General features: G+C 40.3%; 1 protein-coding gene across 1 annotated transcript; it reads right to left on the bottom strand.

Moving 5' to 3' along the window:
• Window positions 1–1,309: 1,309 nt before the first annotated feature.
• akna (AT-hook transcription factor) lies at window positions 1,310–16,844 on the bottom strand (the record flags this gene model as incomplete). The annotated part of the gene is made up of 22 exons (XM_083930109.1): window positions 1,310–1,726; window positions 2,634–2,778; window positions 3,029–3,118; window positions 3,281–3,394; window positions 4,003–4,083; window positions 4,337–4,452; window positions 4,978–5,130; window positions 5,667–5,793; window positions 5,951–6,213; window positions 6,426–6,532; window positions 7,142–7,388; window positions 7,557–7,712; window positions 7,864–8,027; window positions 8,866–9,031; window positions 9,117–9,235; window positions 9,328–9,387; window positions 9,477–9,577; window positions 9,856–10,012; window positions 12,372–12,446; window positions 14,436–14,736; window positions 14,863–15,667; window positions 16,475–16,844. The coding sequence occupies 22 exons, from the start codon at window positions 16,842–16,844 to the stop codon at window positions 1,474–1,476; spliced, it is 4,170 nt and encodes a 1,389-aa protein (XP_083786235.1). The 3' UTR covers window positions 1,310–1,473.
• Between the last annotated feature and the right edge of the window lie 5,647 nt (window positions 16,845–22,491).

Here is a 22,491-nt window from a genome sequence, read left to right as displayed (position 1 = left end):
CACAAACAATACTTCCATGTGTACCTAATATGTACTAAGGCTGTCTAATAAATTGGCTTCCATTACATTAAAGACTCTTTTTTGAACATATTTAGATTATTTTTAAACTACTAAAGAATAAAGCACAATGGTACCAAATATTATTTTCAACTTTCTTTGGGACAACTGAAAAGATTCCCTGCAAAATAGAAATAAAAACACCTATAGTTTGAAAAAGAATAGTTTTATTCCTCAGTTTGAGTCGGCGTTTCCACCTCCATATAAAGATGGATCCACATTTGCAGTGTGTGAATGATCGATCCACACAAAGCTGGTCAGTTACAGTAGACTCACCTGCCTGGTGATAAAATACTGTACAAACTTTAATTCTAAAACTTCACAATTCAAAATATTTAGTCTACATATTCAAAATAGCTTTTAACAACACAGAAGCAGACTGGTTTTGAGGATATCCAGCATCTCAGATCCACAGGACCGTGTTGACCGTTGACCATTCAGTAGATAGATCCAGAACTGACTCCACGCGCAATAGAGTGCTGCAGGGATGATGTCCGACCCGGAAGTTAGCATCGCCCTGGTTCCCTCGACAAAAAGCCAACGGGATTTTTACATTGGATTTTGTTTCATTATAGAAATATAATTCTGACACACGCAAGAGCTTTGAAATTCTGACATATTTTATGTCTTAGAACAAAACGTGAAAATATCTCATTCTTGTGTTAACTGCAGACGCATCGAACAAAAAAAACAATTTTTAAAAAAACAATTAACTTAGAGATGAGAGAACTGGAAGTGCAAAAATGCTGACTCATTTCCAGGTTTTACGACTAATTCCTGCAGCACTCGATGAACGAGTGCATTTCATTTACTGAGCAGCATCAGAATGTATTAAAAAAAAGTTTATTAAGCAACTAAAATAACACTGAAATCCTGAACTTATGTTTACATTTCTACAGACTAGAAAATATATAAAAAAACCACACATTCATACACATATGTATATATATATATATATATATATACATATGTGTATGTGTATAAACACATACACATGATTAATAAATAGCTCTATAATAGAGTATTAACTTGTGACAACTGCTAGTCAAGCCCTCTGTAACTTCTCATGTCAAATGACGAAGAGGAAACTCATTTATTTCCTTCATTGGTTTGAAAATCATCACGATCAACATGTTTATCAAACTGATCTACAGTACTACATCATTTTAGAAATTATTTTATTTTATTTATTATGACTGTTAAATTAACAAATTCATATTTGGCCACTTGAGACTTAAATGTCGCCATAAAATTACATTTTAAAAAATGCAGCAAACGAAGCTTCAGTCACAGTTTTTCTCCAAATGTAGGAAGCAACGAAAAGTAACGAAAAAGAAGGATTGTAGATGTTTTAATCACTCACTCCTTCAGCTCCTGGTGCTGTTGACAGCCTCAGTGTTGGATTTAATGTTCGGACTAGTAGCTGCAGGATTGAGTCAGGTGCTCCTGGTACTGCACCCCAGTAGCCAGAGAGCGAGCCATGTGTCCAGAGGTGTGTTTCATGTGCTGAGCTGCTCTGATGGCTCTGCTCAGAGACTTTTCCATGGAGCGCTGCTGATCAGCCGACAGGGAGCGTCTGCTCCTCCGCCTCACCTCCCTGCGACCTTTGACCCTTGAGGATGTGCCAGTGCTGTTGCTAGGAGACACGTAGAGGGGCGTTGAGTATAACCTGAAAAGAGAGTAAGAAAACCAAATTTCAGATGAAAACGTGTTTCCAGAGATAGTTATTCATCTGAGAACCATCTCAAGCAGTTTCACTAACCATAACTTGATTAAATGTCCAATCTTATGCTCATTTTCAGGTTCATACTTGTATTTTAGTATTCTACTTGATGCCATGCTTTAATGTTTAAAAAAAACATTATTCTTTTTCTCATACTGCCCATGGCTGCTGCACCTGTATTCCCCCTCTCTTTTAGCCCCCATGTTCCAGCAGGAATGTGCATCTGCAACCACATTCACAGGTTTCCCTGACATAAACACTGCAGTAGAGCCTAGAGCTAACCAACCTGGTGCAAGGATTTGACATCACCTCGAGCCGAGAGTAGCTTAGCAGCTATAGTAAGTCTACTGGCATAATTAATAATTATATAATTTTAAAAATATTAAAAATATTAGTCATATTTCTATTATTGTTCTAGTTATTAGTGTTATTATTGTGTTTGCTGGGCATCTCTGGGTCTCTCTCTCGATCTATTTTCTTTCCCCCAACTGGTCAAGACAGATGGCTGTCCACCGTGAGCCTAGGATCTGTCCAAAGTTGCTCTGTCTGTTCTGTTTCGTTGCCACTGTTTCTCTGTGTTATTAGTGTTTGCTCATGGGGGAATTGTTGGGTCTTTATAAATCCTAAATAAATCATATGGAAAATGAGAACTGAAATAACTTTTGTTGATTTGACACTATAAATAAAATGTCTGGTTTTATGCTTTTAGCTTCTATGTGTGTTTCACCCACTGTGTGTGTGTGTGTGTGTGTGTGTGTGTGTGTGTGTGTGTGTGTGTGTGTGTGTGTGTGTGTGTGTGTGTGTGTGTGTGTGTTTGTGTGTGCGTGTGTGTGCTGAGAGGCAGGTGGCTTACAGGAGTGGTGGCGGACACACTGGCATACACTGCAGCGCTGCAGGAGGAGCTGCAGCTGTAAAGTATCTGGTCCTTGCAGCTCTGTCCGGGGACTCGACTGGTTGGCAGCTTGTGTGTGCGGGGGAGTCTGACACTCTGCGGCAGTCTGTGAATCACAGGGCAGGTCAGCGGCTCCATTAACACTTGACATAATTAAACTCATTTCATCTACTGCAGACTGGACTGATTTATTTTCTGAGCACAGTGACTGTACAACAAACTCAGATTTCCACAAGTCATGGATTACATCATCAAGCACACAGAGCAAAGGCCTGGAGGACAATTAGATGACGGTTTACACCTCTCCTTCAGCTCTCTGTAAATAGTGTGTCTGAGCAGCATCACAGCTCTCTAACCTGGCTCAGGGCTTCTGAAGGATTCAGGGCGTCCACAGAGAGGACAGTGACGACAGCAAGAGGAGTGGGCCGGCTCTCTGTCGCCACTAGCTGGCACTGAGAGCAAAAAACAAGCAAGCAGGACAAAATTGCAACACCGGTTAAAAATAAATGAAATACAATAGTGGATTTTACCGTCTTTGACTGAATGCAAAGAAAGTCAAGTAAGAACAAACATAGATGTTCTGCTCAGAATCAAAGGAGCCTCCTTACTTTCAGATCTCCCTTGGCGACCAGATAAACACTGAGGACAAAGAGGAGCTTGACGCCCTCTGCTGTCAGGTTCATCTGCTGTTTCAGACACAGCACCAGGATGCTGCCCTGTAACTAGCACACACACACACACACACACACACACACACACACACACACACACACACACACACACACACACACACACACACACACACACACACACACACACACACACACACACACACACACACACACACACACACACACACACACACACACACACACACACACACACACACACACACACACACACACACACACACACACACACACACACACACACACACACACACACGGACACACACACACACACGGACACACACACACGGACACACACACACACACACACTATTTTCTGTCAGATTTGCAAACATTACATTTCATTTAATGACTATGTTGACATGAACAGATGTAGCTATGAATTCAAAAGTAGTCCCATTTCTGTGTTTATCTATTGAAATGTTTCACACATTTTGGGGGAGGATTTTGAAGCTGGTGAGGGCAGGAGAGACTGAAATCATCTATAAAAGTGATGTGATGATGAATGATGCTGTGAGGAAGTTGATGAATGAGAATGTCTGCAGTAGAGGGAGGGATGTCCTTACTCTGATGTGGTCTGCTGCGGACAGTATTTGTGTGTGAACGCCAGCTGTCTGGTGCTGCAGCGGATGTTTGAGTACACCTGGACACCAGAGGCTGAGGCTGAGGCTGAGGCTGAGGCTGAGGCTGAGGCTGGGGTGTAGAGGGCTCTGAACCGGTCACTGAAAACCAAACCATGACATACATTAAATCATATGCTAGATAATCTCAGGATGAATGTACCGCGTCTATACATGTTTTCTTTATCTTTGAACACACAGACATTTACAGTAGTTGGGTTCCTATGTGTTATTTGACCAATTCCTGAGTATCACCAAATATAACATATTGCATTACCATTTAGGGTGCATGTTTAAATATTTTGGATTATAAAAGTTCTGAGTAAGAATCAAATGTAAATTCAGATCAACATACAGATGGCAGGTTGAGGATTCTGTCTGTGTGCAGAAGGTGGTCTTGTCCTGGTTGTCTGTCTCAGTGTCAGTGACTCCTCAACCTCATCATCCGTCTGTCGGTCTCTTCCCCTCCTGCTGACATCACCCAATGGGAGAAGACCAAGTTAAGTACAAGCTGACATAAAAAGAGGACAGCCATATAGCTAGGAGCTCTGTCCTGTTGTTTCCCTGGCCAGACGTCTTATTTTGTGTAACTGGAAGTCAGATATGCCTCCCACATACAGGCGCTGGGTTGAGGACGTAATGGCCCACTTGAAACATGAGAAGTTGAAACACACAATTGGGGGGTTCAACCCAGAGATTTTATAAGGCATGGCAGCCATTTCTGAACTATTTTAACTTACAATCTCCTGCTGGAAACACTGATCTGATTCACAGGCTATGAAACATTTTTTTTGTGTGTGTGTTATTATTGTCATTTTATCATTTAATTTAATTTTATTATTGTATATATTGGGTTTGCTGTTCGGGGACTTGTTAATTGTTTTGTAAGTGTTTACAATTCGAAACCCAATAGAAATATCTGAATAATGCCGTGTTCCCTCAGCAGACAGTGACCTGGGCCGTGTTGCTACAGGACGGGTGTGGTTAAAAACCAACCTGATGCAAGGTGTAGAGATGTTGTGGTGAGTGTAGTTCTCCTGAGTTAAAGGAGCTGCTCTCACAGAGTTCAGAGGCTTCTTATTTCTCAGACAGCTATCTAGTCTTTCCCTTAGTCTGGTCACCTCCACTTGCAGCGTCCGGAGTGCATCACTAGAAAACACACATAAAAGAGGTTCAAAATCACATGATTGGGGGTCATTGTGCATTAAGTACATATGTTTTGGTTTCTCAACACCACACATATCCAAGGTCAAACAGTAGTAAAGTGTAATAAATGTGACCACTGAAGTGCTGTTACACGAAAATATCAAGTGACCAAATTGCCAGTAAGTATCTGTGCAGGTGTCAGAGGAAACAAACACACTGTTTGAAAAGAGCCATGCAACACCACACCATGCAGGAAACATCATAGAGTACCTCCTAATATGCAACCACATTCAATAGCAGCTGATTCTGTAATACATAAAAGAATATGATGACAGAAACATTAAGGATGGTTCAGCATTTCATGAGACGTGTGGCTTGATGTTACTGTAAACTTACAGGAGTTAACAAATCAATTTCAGGAAATATCTGAAAATAGTTTTTTTTCATTCGTCAGATATAAGTTCTCAGCTGGGAGACATAAACCTGGCCATGTTTGCATGTCTGCCACTGTCACAGCAGCTGTGGCTACACACACTCACTTGCGATTCGCCGCCTGACTGAAGCTCAGTGCTCTAAGAGAATTGCCATGGAGATACCGTGCAGAGGGGGAGGAGCTTGGGCTGGAGTTGTACTGGTCATTGTGCCTGTCTTCAGACACAGTGTGAGCTGCAGAGACACAGGAGGACAGCGGGTTAAATGCACAATGAAGGAAGACACTAACAAAACATAGAAAGGAAACAACTGGATCTATGCTTTCTTCGGATTAAACACATAGTTAGCATTAGCAACAATGTCAGTTGATGGACAGAATTTAAAGACTCACAGCTTTCACTCTCCAGCCCAGACTCACTGGTACCACTGTCAGCTGTGGTTGGTTCAGGCTGAGTGATGCGGCGCTGTGGAGAGTAGGAGGAAGCGCTTCTCCTCCCCTGCCTGGTTCTCCTCGGCTGGTCCTGGCAGAGCCGGGTGCCCCTTCTAGACTCCACAGCCGTGCAACTGTGTGAAGACGAAGACGCAGGAGATGGTGCTGATGGTGCTGCTATCAGAGGCTTGCTGCCTGAGTTCCTTTCCTGAAGCACTGAAACACTGTTGTGACATGAAAGAATATTCAAACATACAGAAGACATCATCAGCAATAGACTTTAAATAATAAATAAACTAATAAAAAGAAGAATCAGGGGCTTTGGAGTTGTAGGGTCAGACATCAGTATGCTGTGTGTTACATGGGTGGGGGATGGCAGAGGAGGGAAAATTTATGGTGCAGTAAATTTGTGTGGAGCCACACAGCACTTCCTCACCTCTCTAAGGCCCTCTGGTGGAGAGGACTGGGAGCTGCTGCAGGAGTCAGACGGCTGCTCTCTGAACAGACAAACCCACTGTCCGTCTCAGGAGAGATGATCCCATCCTGGTCAACACACAACGATTATACGCATACTATTGTATATGCAGATGCCACATTGTTTGTCATACTGCTTTCTTTGTGGTAGCAATGCATCACAGTTTAAGGCAAAAATAAGGTTATATTAACCACCAGTGATCTTTCTTTTAATTAACTGTTGCTGTTTTTAAAAAAAGCAATAAAAAAGAGGTTCAACATATGTCAGTGCTGTCTGGACAATCATATAATGAGACTATTCAACTTTAGTCTGCATGTCAGCTGACTGTCTCTAGTGTTTTTGCTATAAAACCACACTCAATTTGCAAACTGTTACAAAAACATTGTTTGGTGTAACTGAATGAGTGATCGTAAAAGATTCACAGGTCTGGCCATTGCTGTTTATTTTGTTTATTTGGGTGTTGAGAATGAAGGAAAATGTTTGGAGGTTGGAATCATATTAAAAGCATGATTTGATTTCGGTTTTAAGTGTAAAGCAGAACCTCCTGAAGCCTCGACTCCTTACATGATCAGATGTTAAGCCCTGCCTCACCTAAACATGCCACTTTGTGAATGAAATCTATTTAAAATCAATCCCAGACGGTTATTTCATCCTATTGTTAACGTTATAAAACTGACCTGAGAAAGCACTCCGTTGCTCCCAGTTTGGAGTTTGGAGCTCCTCCTTTCCGATGCAGTGATCTCTCCCAGACTGCTCAGACTGCTGTTGTGGGACTTCCCCATATCTAACTTTCTGCTACTGGGAGGATGAAGAGGCACTGTGGTAGACTGTCTGGAGACCCTGTGGGAAGGAGGACTGAACCTGCTGGTCTGCTGTGTGCTTATGTGAATAGGAGGAGAGTCCTGATGATCTGATTTGGCTTTCCTATCAACAGATAACAACAGACAATTTAGTCCTGTGAAACAAAGTAAAAAAGCAGTATTATTTTACCTTTATTATCAGTTAACAGACACAGCAAGACCTCAGAGCTGCCCAGAACAAGAACAAACATTCCTGTTCCTTCTCACCTTGTCTGCTTCTATGAAGACTAACCTCTGTGGAAGACTTTTCTGGACTTCGAGGTTTCTAGTTTCTTGACCATGTCCCTCTTTCTCCTCGTGCATGTCGCTTCCTGAAGCAGCAGAAACGGGAGCTCCTTCTCTCGTGCTATGGTCTATAAGTTTGGGAAGCTCCTTAAAGCTTTGGTAGCTAACCAGGGGGGAGAAAAAACAGGGACAGTGAGTTTAATAATCTAAATCATTTGGATTAATAAAATCCTTCCACAGCAAAGGTACAGATGATCACTCTTTAAATTCTTTGTTCATAGTGAACCACTGAAAACACAAACATCACCACTCACTGATCCATTAGTGTGGTAAAGTCTTGTTCAACATGTCTGTGTTTGTCATTCAGAGGTTTGAGGTAGAGAGTATTCAGAGTTGCCTCCTCTTCATCACTGGCTGAGCTCACTTCAGCCACCGCCGCTGCCTCTCCTGGATCAACCAGCAAAGGCACACGTGGGCTCTGGAAAGAGATGAAGTTAGATCTTTATACACAATCTGAAGTGGCTGAAAATGCTTCCTGTCATTTCATTGCAGGAGTGTGTTCTCCATTAAGTTAACAATTAAAAGCTGCTGACTACTTTTTGATTAATTTCATTAGGTTTTTAGGGAATGTTGGATCAGGCAACACATAAAACCAGCTGATCACCACATGAACAAAGATCCAATAATGAAGTATATGAAATCCACAACAGATCCAGCTTTAGGGCTACAACTAATATGTATATTATTATTGTCCTGGGAAAATGTAAACAAATGCTCTCCCATTCTTTGTGCCATAAACCGTTTCATCTGATTAACTATGCAGAAATAGCCTACTCGCTTGTTTGCTTATGTGGGTCACAGAGGCATCAGTACTAAATTGAGACTGTTTAATAAACCATTCAAACTTCTTGTTTTAAATGATTATCGATTGCAAAAATGTTGATTGACTAATTAAGTAATGGTTTCAGCATTAACCAGCATCCCTCACTTCTAAAGGCTGATCCACAAGAACACATCAAGCAAACATCCACTACTGCATATCTTTCATGATTCCAATTCAGGAAATAAAACAGCACATTCAGTAAGTTGTTTTTTTTTTTACAGGGTTTCCTCTATGGATGTGTACAACATTTTCAAATACAGATTTCCTCTTATATTTCTATTCAGAATGACCCTAGTTATCATGTAAACTGATGCAGAGACATGCTGACATGCTGACATGCTCACTCTAAATGCACAGGTAGAAGAGTCAAACAGATATTCTGTACAGTTCAAGGACAGAGTGCATAAATACAGACAGAGCTGCTTTATGGTACCTGTGGGTGAGTGTCTACCCCCTCAGACTGTACAGATGAAGGGGTTGGGTGAGGAGGTGGAGAGGGAGGAGCCTCACAGGCAGGCTGCTCCTGTTGCATCTGCTCCACCTGCTCCTTCAGCTCCTCCATAAACAGCCCACATTGAAAGATCAGCCCCTCCAGCTCCCTGTTACATACACAATCATAACAAAACATCTGAGTACACATATGTATAAATATCAAATGTAATCTACAATGTATGTATCTCTCACCGTTGAGGGTCAAAGTGGTCAATTTCTGCCCCCTGCTGCTGCAGGAGTTTGTGCTCATCCCTTGCTAACAGGTAGCCCCTTTCTAAAGAGAGGAGCCCCTCGGCCAGCTGTGAGAGACCCTGAAGAGGAGCAAGGCTTCATTAGTTTGGATATGAGGTGGCCACTAGAAGTCATTCATCTAAACAATTTAAACTGAGTTGTTGTTCTTTACCTTCATCTGTTCAAAAGGTTGGAGTTTTTTGCTCTTCAGGAGATGCTCAAATGTCTGCAGCTGAACGAAGAACACCAAAACCTCTCTCTTTATCACATTATCAAACAAATCAGTAAGGGTTTCCATCCCTCTAGATAGTGTTCATTTACCTGCTGGAGGAACTTGTCGGCCTGACTAAAGAGAATCTTGGCCAGCTGCTGTGCCAGCTGAAGGTCCGGGCTTCTTGTGGAAGGACAGGCAGACAAGCTTTCTGTTGAGAGATGCAGAGGAAAGAGGAGTGATGTGATGCAAATTGAAAAGAATGATGCAACCTTAGCAGCAGCTGCATGACGGAGGACAACCAGCTGGATTTGTCTGCATGTGCATGTTGATGAAAAGTGACAATATTTCATTGTACAGCAATAAATCAGGAGAGCAGTGTGACTCCGGTGGCTGAGGGAAGCTCAAATCATTCACAGATTTACAGTATATGACATATAAAATGGTAAACTTGACAGAAATGGTAACTATTGAATGGGTTGAACGTACTCTGGTGAGTGCTGTGTCCATTTGGATGAAGAGATGGTGAGTTGATCTCTGCTCTCTGAGCCTGAGGAAAATCCAGCATCATGAACTTTGAAGTGCCCTGGTTCGGTCCTGACTGCACCAGGTGGCCAGGCTTTGGAGGGTCAGAGTACAGGTTCACCTGGAGGAGATATGAAAAATAAAGTCTACTGTTTTATTGGTACAACTTATTCCTTTCCAGAAGAATGGTGATATCAGTGACTTCACCCATGGTCACATTTCATTTTCAACACTTTGATACATTTTTGGATCACTGCTTAATTCTGCTGGGTAGCTTATTCCAGAAATGAGACTTTAGGCCAGATTGATGTACATCCTGAGCAACAGCACACTTCGTACTAGTGACGAGAACACTTTATATTACATGTTAGAGTTTTATTGTATAGAACAAGTTTCTAACTCTGAAGAAAAAGAGATGGTCAGTCTTTTTTTTTTTAACTTCCTGTCTGGATTGTGAATCCACAACATCAAAAAGGTCATATCAGAGTAGAAAAGATTGAATGAATAAGAACTGGACTGTGTGATATAGGGCTTTAACACTCACATGCACACGCACGCACGCACGCAAGCACGCACACACGCACACACGCACACACGCTTTACTTTTCTTTGTTTTTTTTCTCATTCTTTCAGATTGAATAACATTTATTACACAGTTAAGAGTCATGGAAAAAATGGGTCAGCCTGAAAGATGGAGTAACTAAACCAAGATCATTAATCTGACGAGAACCAATCATGTCACTGACAAAATGGATGCACACTGAAACTGAAGGACTGGGGATTGAATACACTAGAAATGTATTTCTGATAAAACTTCAAAAGAAAATTAGTTTTGTATGAAATATCATTACTTGAGCTTGTAATAACAAGATTATGGTACTCCTTGATTCAAATCTAAGAAGATGTGTTAATTCCAAACATTTGGAAATGTCAGTGTAGGCTGCTGCTCCCTCATTGCCTGTCTGATGTTATACTAGCAGAGATGGAGAAGGAGGCGTAGAGCTCAGTAAGCTGATTTTAATTGGTGCTGATTGTGGAGCGCTGCTGCTCACATAAATGGGCCAATAATACTTTAAAGGAGCTACTTCACTACGCTTCAACACTCATCCTGTCTCTCCTCATTTCTTTCTTATCCCACTTATCTGAGATTTTTAATCATTCCTTCTGACATACTGCTCTGTCTGCGATGTGCTGACAATGACTGGGCCTGGGCTGTTGGATCTCTATTCTGTCCTGTTGAGGAATAAAGACACAGCAAGCCAATACGTATTTGAATATAAATATGAAATAAAGAAATTAGCATCACTATTTCGTAAGCATCCCTTTTTAAATTTGCTTTAGTCAGATTCTTCTTCACATTTGCAAACTAAAAAATACTTTCATTGATTATCTTATTTTGGCTTATATTGCACATCTTGAATTTTTATATACAAATATTTCATAATTAATATTTATGATGCTAAGTCCCGTCAATTAGACAATATCTCTGCCTTTTTATTCCTGTACTTGGTAAAGGCATCTTGACACTGCCAATAAAAGGCACAGAATATTGTTGAGCAATGCCTGTCATGTAACATGGCCACAGGGCGTAGTACCATTCTGCACCCTGTACATTCTCAGTGGGCCCCTCCCTGCATACACGGCTATTTATTCTAGTATCTTTGTGGGCCCTCTTCACATGAGGGCCCTGCACACTCCCTTTTCCCCCCCAGTCCAGCACCTCCACATCACCACAAATATACATAAACAGCAATGACCAAAGTGAATGGAATTCTCTGTGGGCCAATTGAAGGCAGAGAAAAGAAGGAAACTCACAATTATAGTCTGTTCAATCAATGGACTACTGTGAGCTACAAACTTAGAGCAGCAGGTATGAACCAATGCTTATTACTGAATGCTAAATTACTACTTACCACATGCAGAGAAAAGACACACAACTTTAACCGTTATTGTCTGTAAGAGGACCTTCTTATAGTTGATTGTTTTGATTAGCCATGTCATGCGGACTGTGTTTATTTTGGAGAGGGATTTCTGTTGGTTCCTAACATCCTGGATTTAACACCCTTTTAATAGAATACATTTAATTCTGGTCCTGAGCATAATTCTGTGTGCATATTGTACCGGGTGCACATAGATGTCTTTTGCTCTCAGAAATGACGCTGCATATTACACAAGAGTCTCCACCTGTCTTTGTGTGCAGCCTGTTTTTGCACATAACACAGTAGCTATGCATGGTGCCTCCCTTAGAAATTTCAGAGATAAAATGCATGGTTTAATCTTAAATTGTCCAGGCAGGCTTTAACAAACATAATAGTGATTTCACTTCTGCCCCTTTATTCAAGGAGGTGCTATGGTTAATTTTGAAACTGAGACCAAAAATAAATATATGGCTATGCTATGATATGTACGGTTACGTAACCCCACACTACTGTACGTCATTAAATAGTTATAAATGACATCCTCGTTTCTAGATTAACTACCTTGGCTTCCAGGCGCAGGCGATCAATGGTGTTCTCCGCCTCGGCATACTTAGTCAGCAGTCTGTTGTAGTCCTCCTGCAGGGAGAGGAGAGGGAGAGGAAATAAGAAAGGAAGAGGTAAGGAATAGTAGAAAAAACAGTGGAGAAAAAAAACCATGTGAGTTGAGAGAACAGGGAGGAATGAAAAAGTAAAAGAAGAGAGTGAAGTTGGGCAAAAAAGTTTAGCTGAGGAATGAGAGGGCAGAGAGAATGGAGCAGGACTGAGCTACTTTGAGGTCTAATGCATTAATGCATTCATCTGTCATAGAAGGACAGAACAGGGGAGATAAATAAATATGGGTACACCCCGGGGCTGTTTTTCATTGTTCGGGCCATTTGTTCCCATGAAGTAACATCTTAACGCAACAGCATATAATAATATTTCAGACAACAGTGGGCTTCCAACTTTGTTGCAGCAGTTTGTTGAAAGCCTTCGCTGTTACATTATGAAAGTGACCCTGTGCACAAAGACAGGTGCTTTTTTTTGACTGTCCTGCACACAGAACTGACATCAACCTCATCCAACACAGGCTGACTGTGGACCAGGTCTTATCACCTGACACCATGTTGGACCCCAGTAATGCTCTTGTAGCTGAATGTGAACAACTTCCTGCAGCTAGAATCTAAAATATCATGGGAAGCTGTTGCAGCAGCAGATAGAGGCCCATGGTTTTGACAAATGTGTAACAATCACATGTAATATATGGGTTTCCCCATACTTATGTCCATGCAGTGCACATGATGATCAGCTTTCTAAAACACTGCTGTCTACTTCCTACATGCCAGTAGAAATGTTATACTTACACTGGTGTGGTGCAGATAACATATAGCATAATTCTCACAACATTAATATACTGACCCTTCATTATCATACTAAGCCGAGTGTGAATATAGTATGGGAGTGCAGCAGATAAACCTAAATTGTATTGGTAGGGCAAAGAGAGAAAACCTGTAGTGGACTTTGTTTTCAGAAGTACATTCATTTAAAAAAGTCACCCTGAGGCTAATCTGTATCAGAGACTAATTCCTACATAATTACTTTATTGCAGAATAACTGAGGAAAAATAATTGTGTTGTCTCAAGGTCAATGATCTGCAGACCTTATTCCACTTCTCACTCAAAATCAAAACATCATGTGTAAGTATGAAGTATAAGGATAAGTACAAGCTTTGTAGTTGCCTTGTTGTAGTAGAATGATAATGAACAGAGCATTAAGAATATAATACTGGAATAGGGGCCAAAAGACACAAGGACAGGGTTATTTTGATAATCTTGCAAAAAAATAAAATCCCTACACCATCCAAGAGTTCAACAAAATATTGAAATTTAAATCTCTATAAAAGTGTCTCCAATAAAAAAAAAAAAAAAATGTGAAGTTTAATTTAACATGGGCTCAGTACATGATGTGTAGTTGTTCAGTGTTGCTACAGAAACAGGCAGGATGTAAAGAGGGACAGCCAGTCCACCGCTGCCTCTAGGAATTAGCAAGGATGGATGTGATGTAGTTGCTATTTCGTCAAAAAATCTTGTCCATACTACTTACACCTAACATTTGAAAAATAGGAAATTGGCATAATCTCTTCTACCCCCCTTAAATAACAAAACTGTGCAATGCAAATGTGTCTCAGTTGTGAAATCTGTGTTCTGTCCCCTCCTGCACTGTTATTATCTACTGTATACTGCTTCAACAGGGCCAAACTCACAATTAAGTTGGTCTCACTTACAGTACTTTTTCTTTTTCTTTTAAACTACCTGTTGACCAGGCAAACAGTAAATCCCACACTTGCAATCTTCTGTTGAAAGTTGCCTGATTAAATAAACAAACAACAACACCGGGGTTTCATCATCGTTTTCCAGAAGCTCCGATTTCCTCATCTTATATTAAATGTTTAGTTGGCACTTGAATCTTTTTTCAACCTTTAGACAAACCTTAGTTCTCAGACAAGTGGCAAGAACACAGGTTGGCCAAGTGTTTTTTTTTTAATACAGCCAGCTTAGTGTAGCTGTTCTCTGTCTCTACCATTACCTGTAGTTGGTCGAGCAGTGTGGTGGCTTGCTGGCGGGATCTGAACTCCTGAGGCATAGTGGCGTTGGGGGCAGTGATTGGTGGTTTGTAAGAGTCTGATGAAGCAGGAGATCCATCCGTGGTGTCCAGTAGGACTTCTTTCACAATGTCAGCAGGAGACTTAAATACAAAGGGGGTCTCAGGTGACAGGGACCTCTTGGAAGAGCGTCTGCTCTTGGGGGGCTTGTAACCACCTTTGGGGAAACAGACCTTCGGCTTCACCTTGGAGAAGTCTGGTGTGCGGTAACTCAGGGGCCCTTTTCTGGAAATAAATGCATGGTTTGTGCTTTTTAAGAAACATAAAACCATGATGCATTAAAACTGAAAGAGAAAAAAAGCTACAACATAAGGCATGGTAAAAATAAATGGCAACGGGAATGTGGCTCACCTAGATTCATCCACTTCAGCAGCGGTACTCCTGGCTCTGGGTATCCTCGACTCTCTGTCAGGACTTGCGGTCTCATGCTTGAGTTTTAAGGAGTCTGCCTTGGCAGTGCTGAGGGAACGAGTCCTTGAATATGTAGCTCCAGGAGAGAGCTGCCTCAGCCTCCGTGGTGAAGGAGTGGGCTGTTCATGAGCTTTATCTGACTTATCTGATACATTAAAAGGCTCAGCACTTACTCCGCTGTAATGGTTTTCTTCTTCAGACAACATGGCATCTGGCTGGAGAGAAGCCCTGTGCTTTACCTCAGGGCGATGAGGAATGGACTTAAGGCTTATGTGGCTCCTGCTTGATTCTGGAAGATTTTCTGTGAAGTTTATCTCTGGTAACGTTTCGGTGTCAATCCCCGGAGCAGCAGCTATTTCCTCAGCAGTTATGTGGCGAAGGTGGGGTAAAGTGTGGGCTGTTACTGGCTTGGATATTGGGGAGTGATGATCGGAGATGCTAGCAGGTTCCATAGCTAACAGGTGAGCACTACAAGATAGCGTTGAGCTGATCTTCTCAATATCTTCTTTGGAAATAAAGCTTTCGGTCAAGAAATTGGCAGCACCAAGCTCTGTTGAAGTGCTAGTGAGTTTATTTTTCTTTCTCTTCTTCTCACTCCTCATCCCCGCTTCCTCTCCTTCTTTTTCCTCCTCCGTCATGTCCAAGTACTTGTCCCGCTCAGGGACACACTTTTTCCCCTGCTCTTTGTTCTTCTGCCTCGCGTCCTCATCCATTGTTGATGCTTTTAAGCTAAACAAGTCCTCAACTGGAGGGAAAACATGGAGAGGAAAAAATTGTCATGACAGCTCTTCTAACTTTCAAGGACCATACCAGTGTGCTTACAAGTCATCCATTCATATTCAAAGGGATCAGTGCATCCCTACTGAAATTGTTAAAAACATGTTTTTCTTATTGTTACTTGACTTGGATGTTTGACCTTCACTATGTAGAATGATGTATATGCAGATTGTTTTAAATGCATCAGAGGAAAGTTTCTCTGTGCTCACCTTAATACCACACCGTATTCAAACAAGGTAATTGGACTTTTTGTGGAAAAAATGTAAAAAACACAAATCATAAATCCAAGCAGAATATTTTCAGAACGTAAAACTAAAGAAAACACTGTAGACTGGCCATTGTGATAGATAACAGCTAAAACAATAGAAAAATAATCTGCAACTATTTTCAAAATGGATGAAGTAATTTTTTAAGCAAATAACTTTAGAAACTTCAAGCTTCTTAAGTCCTTAGACTGAGGAGACGTAGAAGGACAAAACAAGCAATCTGATGTTATTGGATGGGATTAAAGACATTTTATAGTCCAAACTATTCATTTAGAAAATATTGGTAGAACAGATGGCTGCCTGGACCTGTAGAAAAAAAATATTCAACCCAGTAAGACACACTGTGGTTTGTAAATTGATCAGCTGTGATGTAAAGTATAAGTATTTTGCAGTTATTGAGCTCAAACATGCCAAATGAGTGGTATGGTGAATTAGTACAGGAACTAGAATATCCAGAAATACTTCAGTCAAGGTTAAAGAAATTAGATGATTCACAGTCAAAGACTCACATGGTGACAGTATTTGTACATCCTGTTCGGGTGATTCAGTGTGAGACAGTTGATCACTCAGGTTGTAACTCAGCTCTTCAGGTGTGTCCCTCTCATGCCCACTAGGGTCGGCCTTCTCTGGGGTGAGACGTCCAGGGCCTGGATTACATTCTGCATCTGAATCACTATAGGATTCCCCCAACTCCACATCCTCCAGTGCTTCCGACAGTCCAATAATGCCGTTCTCATCCATCTGGCTGATGAAGTCGTCGTCCTTCTCTGCCTGTTCTTCATCTTCATCCCCAGATATTACAGAGCTGGTAGTTGAGGTGCGGAACGGGGCAGGGGTCCAGTTAAGCACCCCTGCTGTAGTGATCTTTCTTGTCTCCATTCACCTATCGGCCAATTGTTGCATCCTCCAGGTCTCAGCCAGGCACAGGAACGCCCTGCATCTTTTCTTGTTGATCTAACTCTGCAGTGAGGTTCAATTTCAAAGCCATGGCTACAGAAGATTACTAAATACAGGTCATGTCAGTAAGATGGTGCCAGTCCACATGTACAGCTAAGGAGAACTGGTTGCTTAGTCTTCAGTCTTATTCGGGGGGAGATTTCTTTGGATGCAGTTTCTGAAACACAATTGTATCAGCTGTTTAGTATCCATAACCATTTAGAGCATTACACAGTAAAATAGAGATATCCAGAGGATATCACTTAAACAAGAAAAACAAACAAGGCCTAGTACATTAAAGGAAAATAGTGTACCATGATCCAACAGACTACCTGAATATTGTTTTTAAAACTAGCAGTAAAAGGGGATAAACTGTGCTGTAATACAGCATACTAAAACTGTTAATTTGGCAATTAATCAACTAAAAAGCAACTGCAAATGCAAAAAGACAAAAAGACAAAAATAGTACAGATTCTAGCTTTTCAAACGGACATTAGACAGGCCACTAAACTGTGTTCTGGGCACATTTTTGACCTTTTATAAACACAATGACTTATCAAATAATCAAGAAAACAATCATGAGTTTCATCGAAAATGAAAATAATCCCTGCAGCCCCACAGCAGATGAAAGAAATATGCACATTTTGATTCCTGTGATACAAAATCATAATCATTGACACCATTTATTTTGAAAAGTCAGAAATGACAGTACAACCACTTCATATCAGGTCCCACTGCAAATACTGCATCAGTCTCCATCAGGAAGAATTGCTGCTGTGTGAAGTCCGAACGGGGCAATAATAGGATAAAATACTTTCAGAAGTTAAGGCAATCATTTTAAGCCAAAAGCCAGTGCAATGGCAATCAAAGCACAACGTGCCAACTTTGTCATCTTGTAGTCACAAACCAGGAACAACTCACAGCAAATCACATTAGTGGTTTAATATATTTCACTTAGAAGCATTTAGGTTAGTGTTACCCCTCAACTATTAATTTGGCTTCCATCCTATTTATAGAAAAGTATTCACTGAGGACCCATGTTGTGCTGTTGTAGGTGCATTTCTGATGTTCACAAATAATAGGACAGGTGTGAAGTCAGAGCTGTGGAATTGGATCAGGTGAACTGGGTGGTCATAGCCTAATACAATACTGCAAATCCTAAACTAAACACTGTATAAATGATTTTACTTGTGCACTGTGCTGTTAAATGGTTAATTATACAAAATGCTGTGGCAAAGCAGAACTAAGCTACCAGCTAATGAAGCTTTCAGTTTGGTTAATGTAATATGAGATTGTTTTTATGTGATAATGATGTGTCATTGTCATTTTCAACAATTTTCTGACATTTCATATACTGCTGAGGTGATGATTCATTAAAAACATTAAGCCATAGATTACCTGATAAGGGATATAAGCATTAGCTACAACCTTAAAAGGAAGAATTATTTCAAGTTATTTGTAAGAACTTGTAACAAATATACCAAAAATGTGCACAAATGTATTTTCATGTTTTGGCAGCACTTAATGACTTGTTTCCAAGGTGACATGAACTTGGTGTCAGTCTACACAAAGGATAAGCATTCATTTTATTGCCCCTTTCTGTGCTGTCAGTTCACACAGCTCAGCATTTATAGCTCTTTATTATACACATATCATACATGTAACAGAGCTGGGATTGGACAACTAGTTGACAATGTTATCAGGTCCCCGACGTATTTGCCCAGAGCTGCAACGCTCACTATGGCAACTCCACAACATGAACACAAGCTGTGCTTTTCAGCATCTGCAATAAATCCCTGACGTGTCTTAACATACCAGCCAGTGCTTCACCCCAAAAAACAGTCCGTTACAGTACTACCAGGACAAACTTTTAATTTAGGAATTCATAGCCTCTAAAATGCCACACAACCAAATTCTCAGAAGTCAATACATCAAGTCCACCTCTTAACTTTGATTAAGGAATTTAAGTGTGCTTCACCACCAATGACACATCCTGCAGCGATTATATAGCTTTTATCACAGTATAATTGAAACCATACAATACCATGATATGTATCGTTATCAAGATATGAAACCACCATATCGCCCAGCCCTACAGAAGCATACCAAGCCACACAGACCATAACAAGTGTCATTATCAGAGAAAGTTGCTGTGAAATTGACAAAAGGAAGTTAGCATTTAAAAAGGCCATGCTGTACTGTAGAGGAGCACTCAGATTCTCATTTAGTAAAGTGGTAATCATGCGTCCTTGCCTCTTTCATCAATATCCCAGATTAATACAAGAAGATTATTAGCCTGCTGCGTTTTACAGGAGAGCATGTTGTTGCTCCAAAATCCAAACACACTCGTGTGCTTCTACAGACACTTGATTGTGATAGGAACAAACACAAGGCTCAGTGTGTACGACCAACAGACTCACATCATGCTCTCTCTACAACCCTTTCATACACAAATCAGAGTCTCCATGCTGGACAAAATGGCAAACTCCCCATGCATTTAAAGTAGACCACAAGGAATGAGAGCATACGGCTCAGTCAGTGGATAAACAACTTGAGAGGTAGGTCTATAAAAAACAAGTTCACAATAGAAACAGCAGAGAGATCACAGCATAATTATTCATTCATTTCCTCTTCTAACACAAGAATTTCTGAGACAAGGAGTAAAGCCCTGCCAGAAGACAAGGATGAAAATAGGCACAGTTGTTTAATTGAAACTTTTAACCAGTGGTAAAAAAGCAACTTGATGCATTTACTCACATACTTAAGTACAATTTTCCTTAACTTGAGTATCTTAATGTCATGCAACTATGCTCTCTTACAATTACATACCGTACTTTGAGTTTTACTACATTTATCTGATAGCCATAGTTACTGGTTACTTTACAAATTAAGATCTTACAAAGATGTTGTAAAGATGTTTACAATAATGATGATTATTTAAATTACCCCAAATTATATAAATCAGTTAAAATCAGCTCCACCTCAACCAGCTATAACGTTGAAAATACTGCTACATTACTGGTTCTTCTTTCCTTCTTCTTCTTCCAAAATGTGTCTGTAGGGCTACCCCATATTATTGAATTAGTCGATTGGTCTGTCGTTATATATGTCTTTACATTGTATAGCCTACATAAAATACCATTTTATATCTCACTATAGATATATCACAATATAGCATGTTTCCTGGTAATTCAATAAAAGAGTCTTTATGAAATAACAAACTTATACAGACTGTTTTTGTAAACCTGTGTGAATTAAATACTTCATTAATTAATATTTTTTAATTTTATTGATAAATTTAGGGCAAAATTAACACAACGTGCAAGGATCAGAATGTAAAATGCCGTAAAGCAGTTTAGCACTGGCTTTTCTGCGATAGAAACGATATATAAAAAAATATTCAATAGACATTTTTAGATTTTGACAATATTGACTTGTTAAGCAGGAAAAGTGCAGATGTTACAAATAACATTATGTCTCAATAAGCATTGCCAGTATGTCAGTGAGCCAGCATGAACTCAAACTGATTTGAATCATTTAACTATTTTAATCATTTACACCTGTTTTTCCTACTGTGTCAAAATCTCCCTATCCAGCCTTAATGCTTCTATGTACCTGTAATAATAATAATAGTATCTAAGGAAATAAAAAATAAGAACGTTAGCACGTTTGTATTTTGCATTGTGGTATTTTCACAGTTGAATATATTCCTACACCTTTTCCAAAGTCAAATTCAAGCACTTTTCAAGAATTACAAGGTGCATTTCCAATATGTTCCAGGACCTTACAGCTGTGCTACAAACACTAAATATTTTTATACAGTAAATACAATAAATTTGGTATAATTTGTATTGCCCTCTTTCATGCAAACATGTCAGAAAATGCTGTTTTCAGTCTCTCAAATATGGACATCTTATTTTCCCTGTGCTATATGCCATTCAACCTAAATTTCAAGCAGTTTCAAGCACTTTATTCTAAATCCAAGCCCTTTTCAAACCTTAAAAACACTTCACTAAAATAAAAGTGTTTTCAAGGATTTCCAGCACCCATATGAACCCTGTACTTCTATCCCTGCTTGTAACCAGCAGCACCATCTCTGCTACCTTTCACAAAACTATTCCAGTTTTGGTTGACACCATGTTTCTATCTCACACGCAGAGAGACACTGGGCATTTACAGAAGTTGTACAATGACTAGATTTAGAGCATGTGCAGAAGAGAAGCAGACAGCCACCGTCTTCTATTGAAATCAGAGCCATTTCTAAATTCTAAAACATTCAAGTTACCTGTAATAGTCGGATTTCTGAGCTTTTCTGGTAAGAAATTAGCAAATAAACAACTCACCTGTTGCTCTGCTCATGCTCGCTGTTCACTCGCAGGGGAACTAAGGATTTATCTTAAGATGCCATATGGGGGGGGGGGGTGATTAAGCTGCAGTGAAGCCCTTATAAGGGGCTTCGCTGATTATAAACACAGTAGACAATGATCATCAGTATATGCATCCAGGACAGGAGGCTAGCTCAGCTCCTCACAGACAGACAGACAGACAGACAGAGAGACAATCAGCAGCAGGGCTGTAATCACCTGACTGGGCGAGCTAAGGTCGGACAGGTGGTGAGGAGGTGAAGGAAAGACGGAGAGAGAGAGAAAGCAACAAGGAGAAGCAATGACAGAAAGAGATAGGGAGAATTTCTGCCAGGCTCTGCTGTCATTCCCAGTCCCACCAAAGCTGTCAAATCCTTCAGCCACACGACTTGAATTTTCACCAGCTGAATTCTGAACACAGTGAGCACAAGAGCAGCAGGATTTGCCCCACAGGCTGGCAGAGCTACAGTGAGATGCATGTGTCCTGTTCAGGATGGCCTACTGACTAATATATGACAGCTAATCTTCTTAGGAGGTGAGCTGAAGCCACAGGATACACTGTGCAGAAGGGGGACTGGTGAGAACCGTGACCAAATAAAACTCCTAATTATTTGAAATTGTGCTGAAATGATTAGTTGATTAAGCGATTACTGAGTGGAGAGAAAGTTGATCAGATATGTCAGTAAGTTGGTTGGACAAAGCAAGCTATTTCAAGATGCCACCTTGGCGCTGGGAATTTGTGCTGGGCATGTTTCACTTTAACAATCAAGTAATGGTTTAGTCTATATAATGTTTAAAAATACATTATATAGACCAAACAATTACTTGATTAATCAAAAATGAAAAAACATTATTTTTTTTGTTTTGTTTTGTTGAGTAATTAGACCTTCATTTTGCGTATGAAGGGTGCTACATAAGTAACGTTTGTTAATAATTATAAAAGGAGTCCAAAAACTGACTTTGACTCCTGTTTACTGAGATATTTTCTGATTCAAATGATCATTTTGAGTTGGAAGCGACCAATTTTGATTTTTAGTGCTGATGCTGATACCAATTTGTTTTTTATGACCCTTATCCAGTGACCGATACGGGGTGCCGGTTTTCTTGAGCTGATGCTACTTTTGCTCCCTCAGATCACATCATAAAAATGACACAATGATGAAAACAAATGTTATGAGTCTCAATTTAAAAAAGGAGAAATTATTGAACTTATTGTCTCTGTCTTT

Source organism: Echiichthys vipera (assembly GCF_963691815.1).
Source record: "Echiichthys vipera genome assembly, chromosome: 16".
In the NCBI taxonomy this organism is placed as follows: Eukaryota; Metazoa; Chordata; class Actinopteri; order Perciformes; family Trachinidae; genus Echiichthys; species Echiichthys vipera.
Note: the sequence above shows the minus strand (reverse complement) of the source record. Positions and strands in the feature narration are given on the sequence as shown.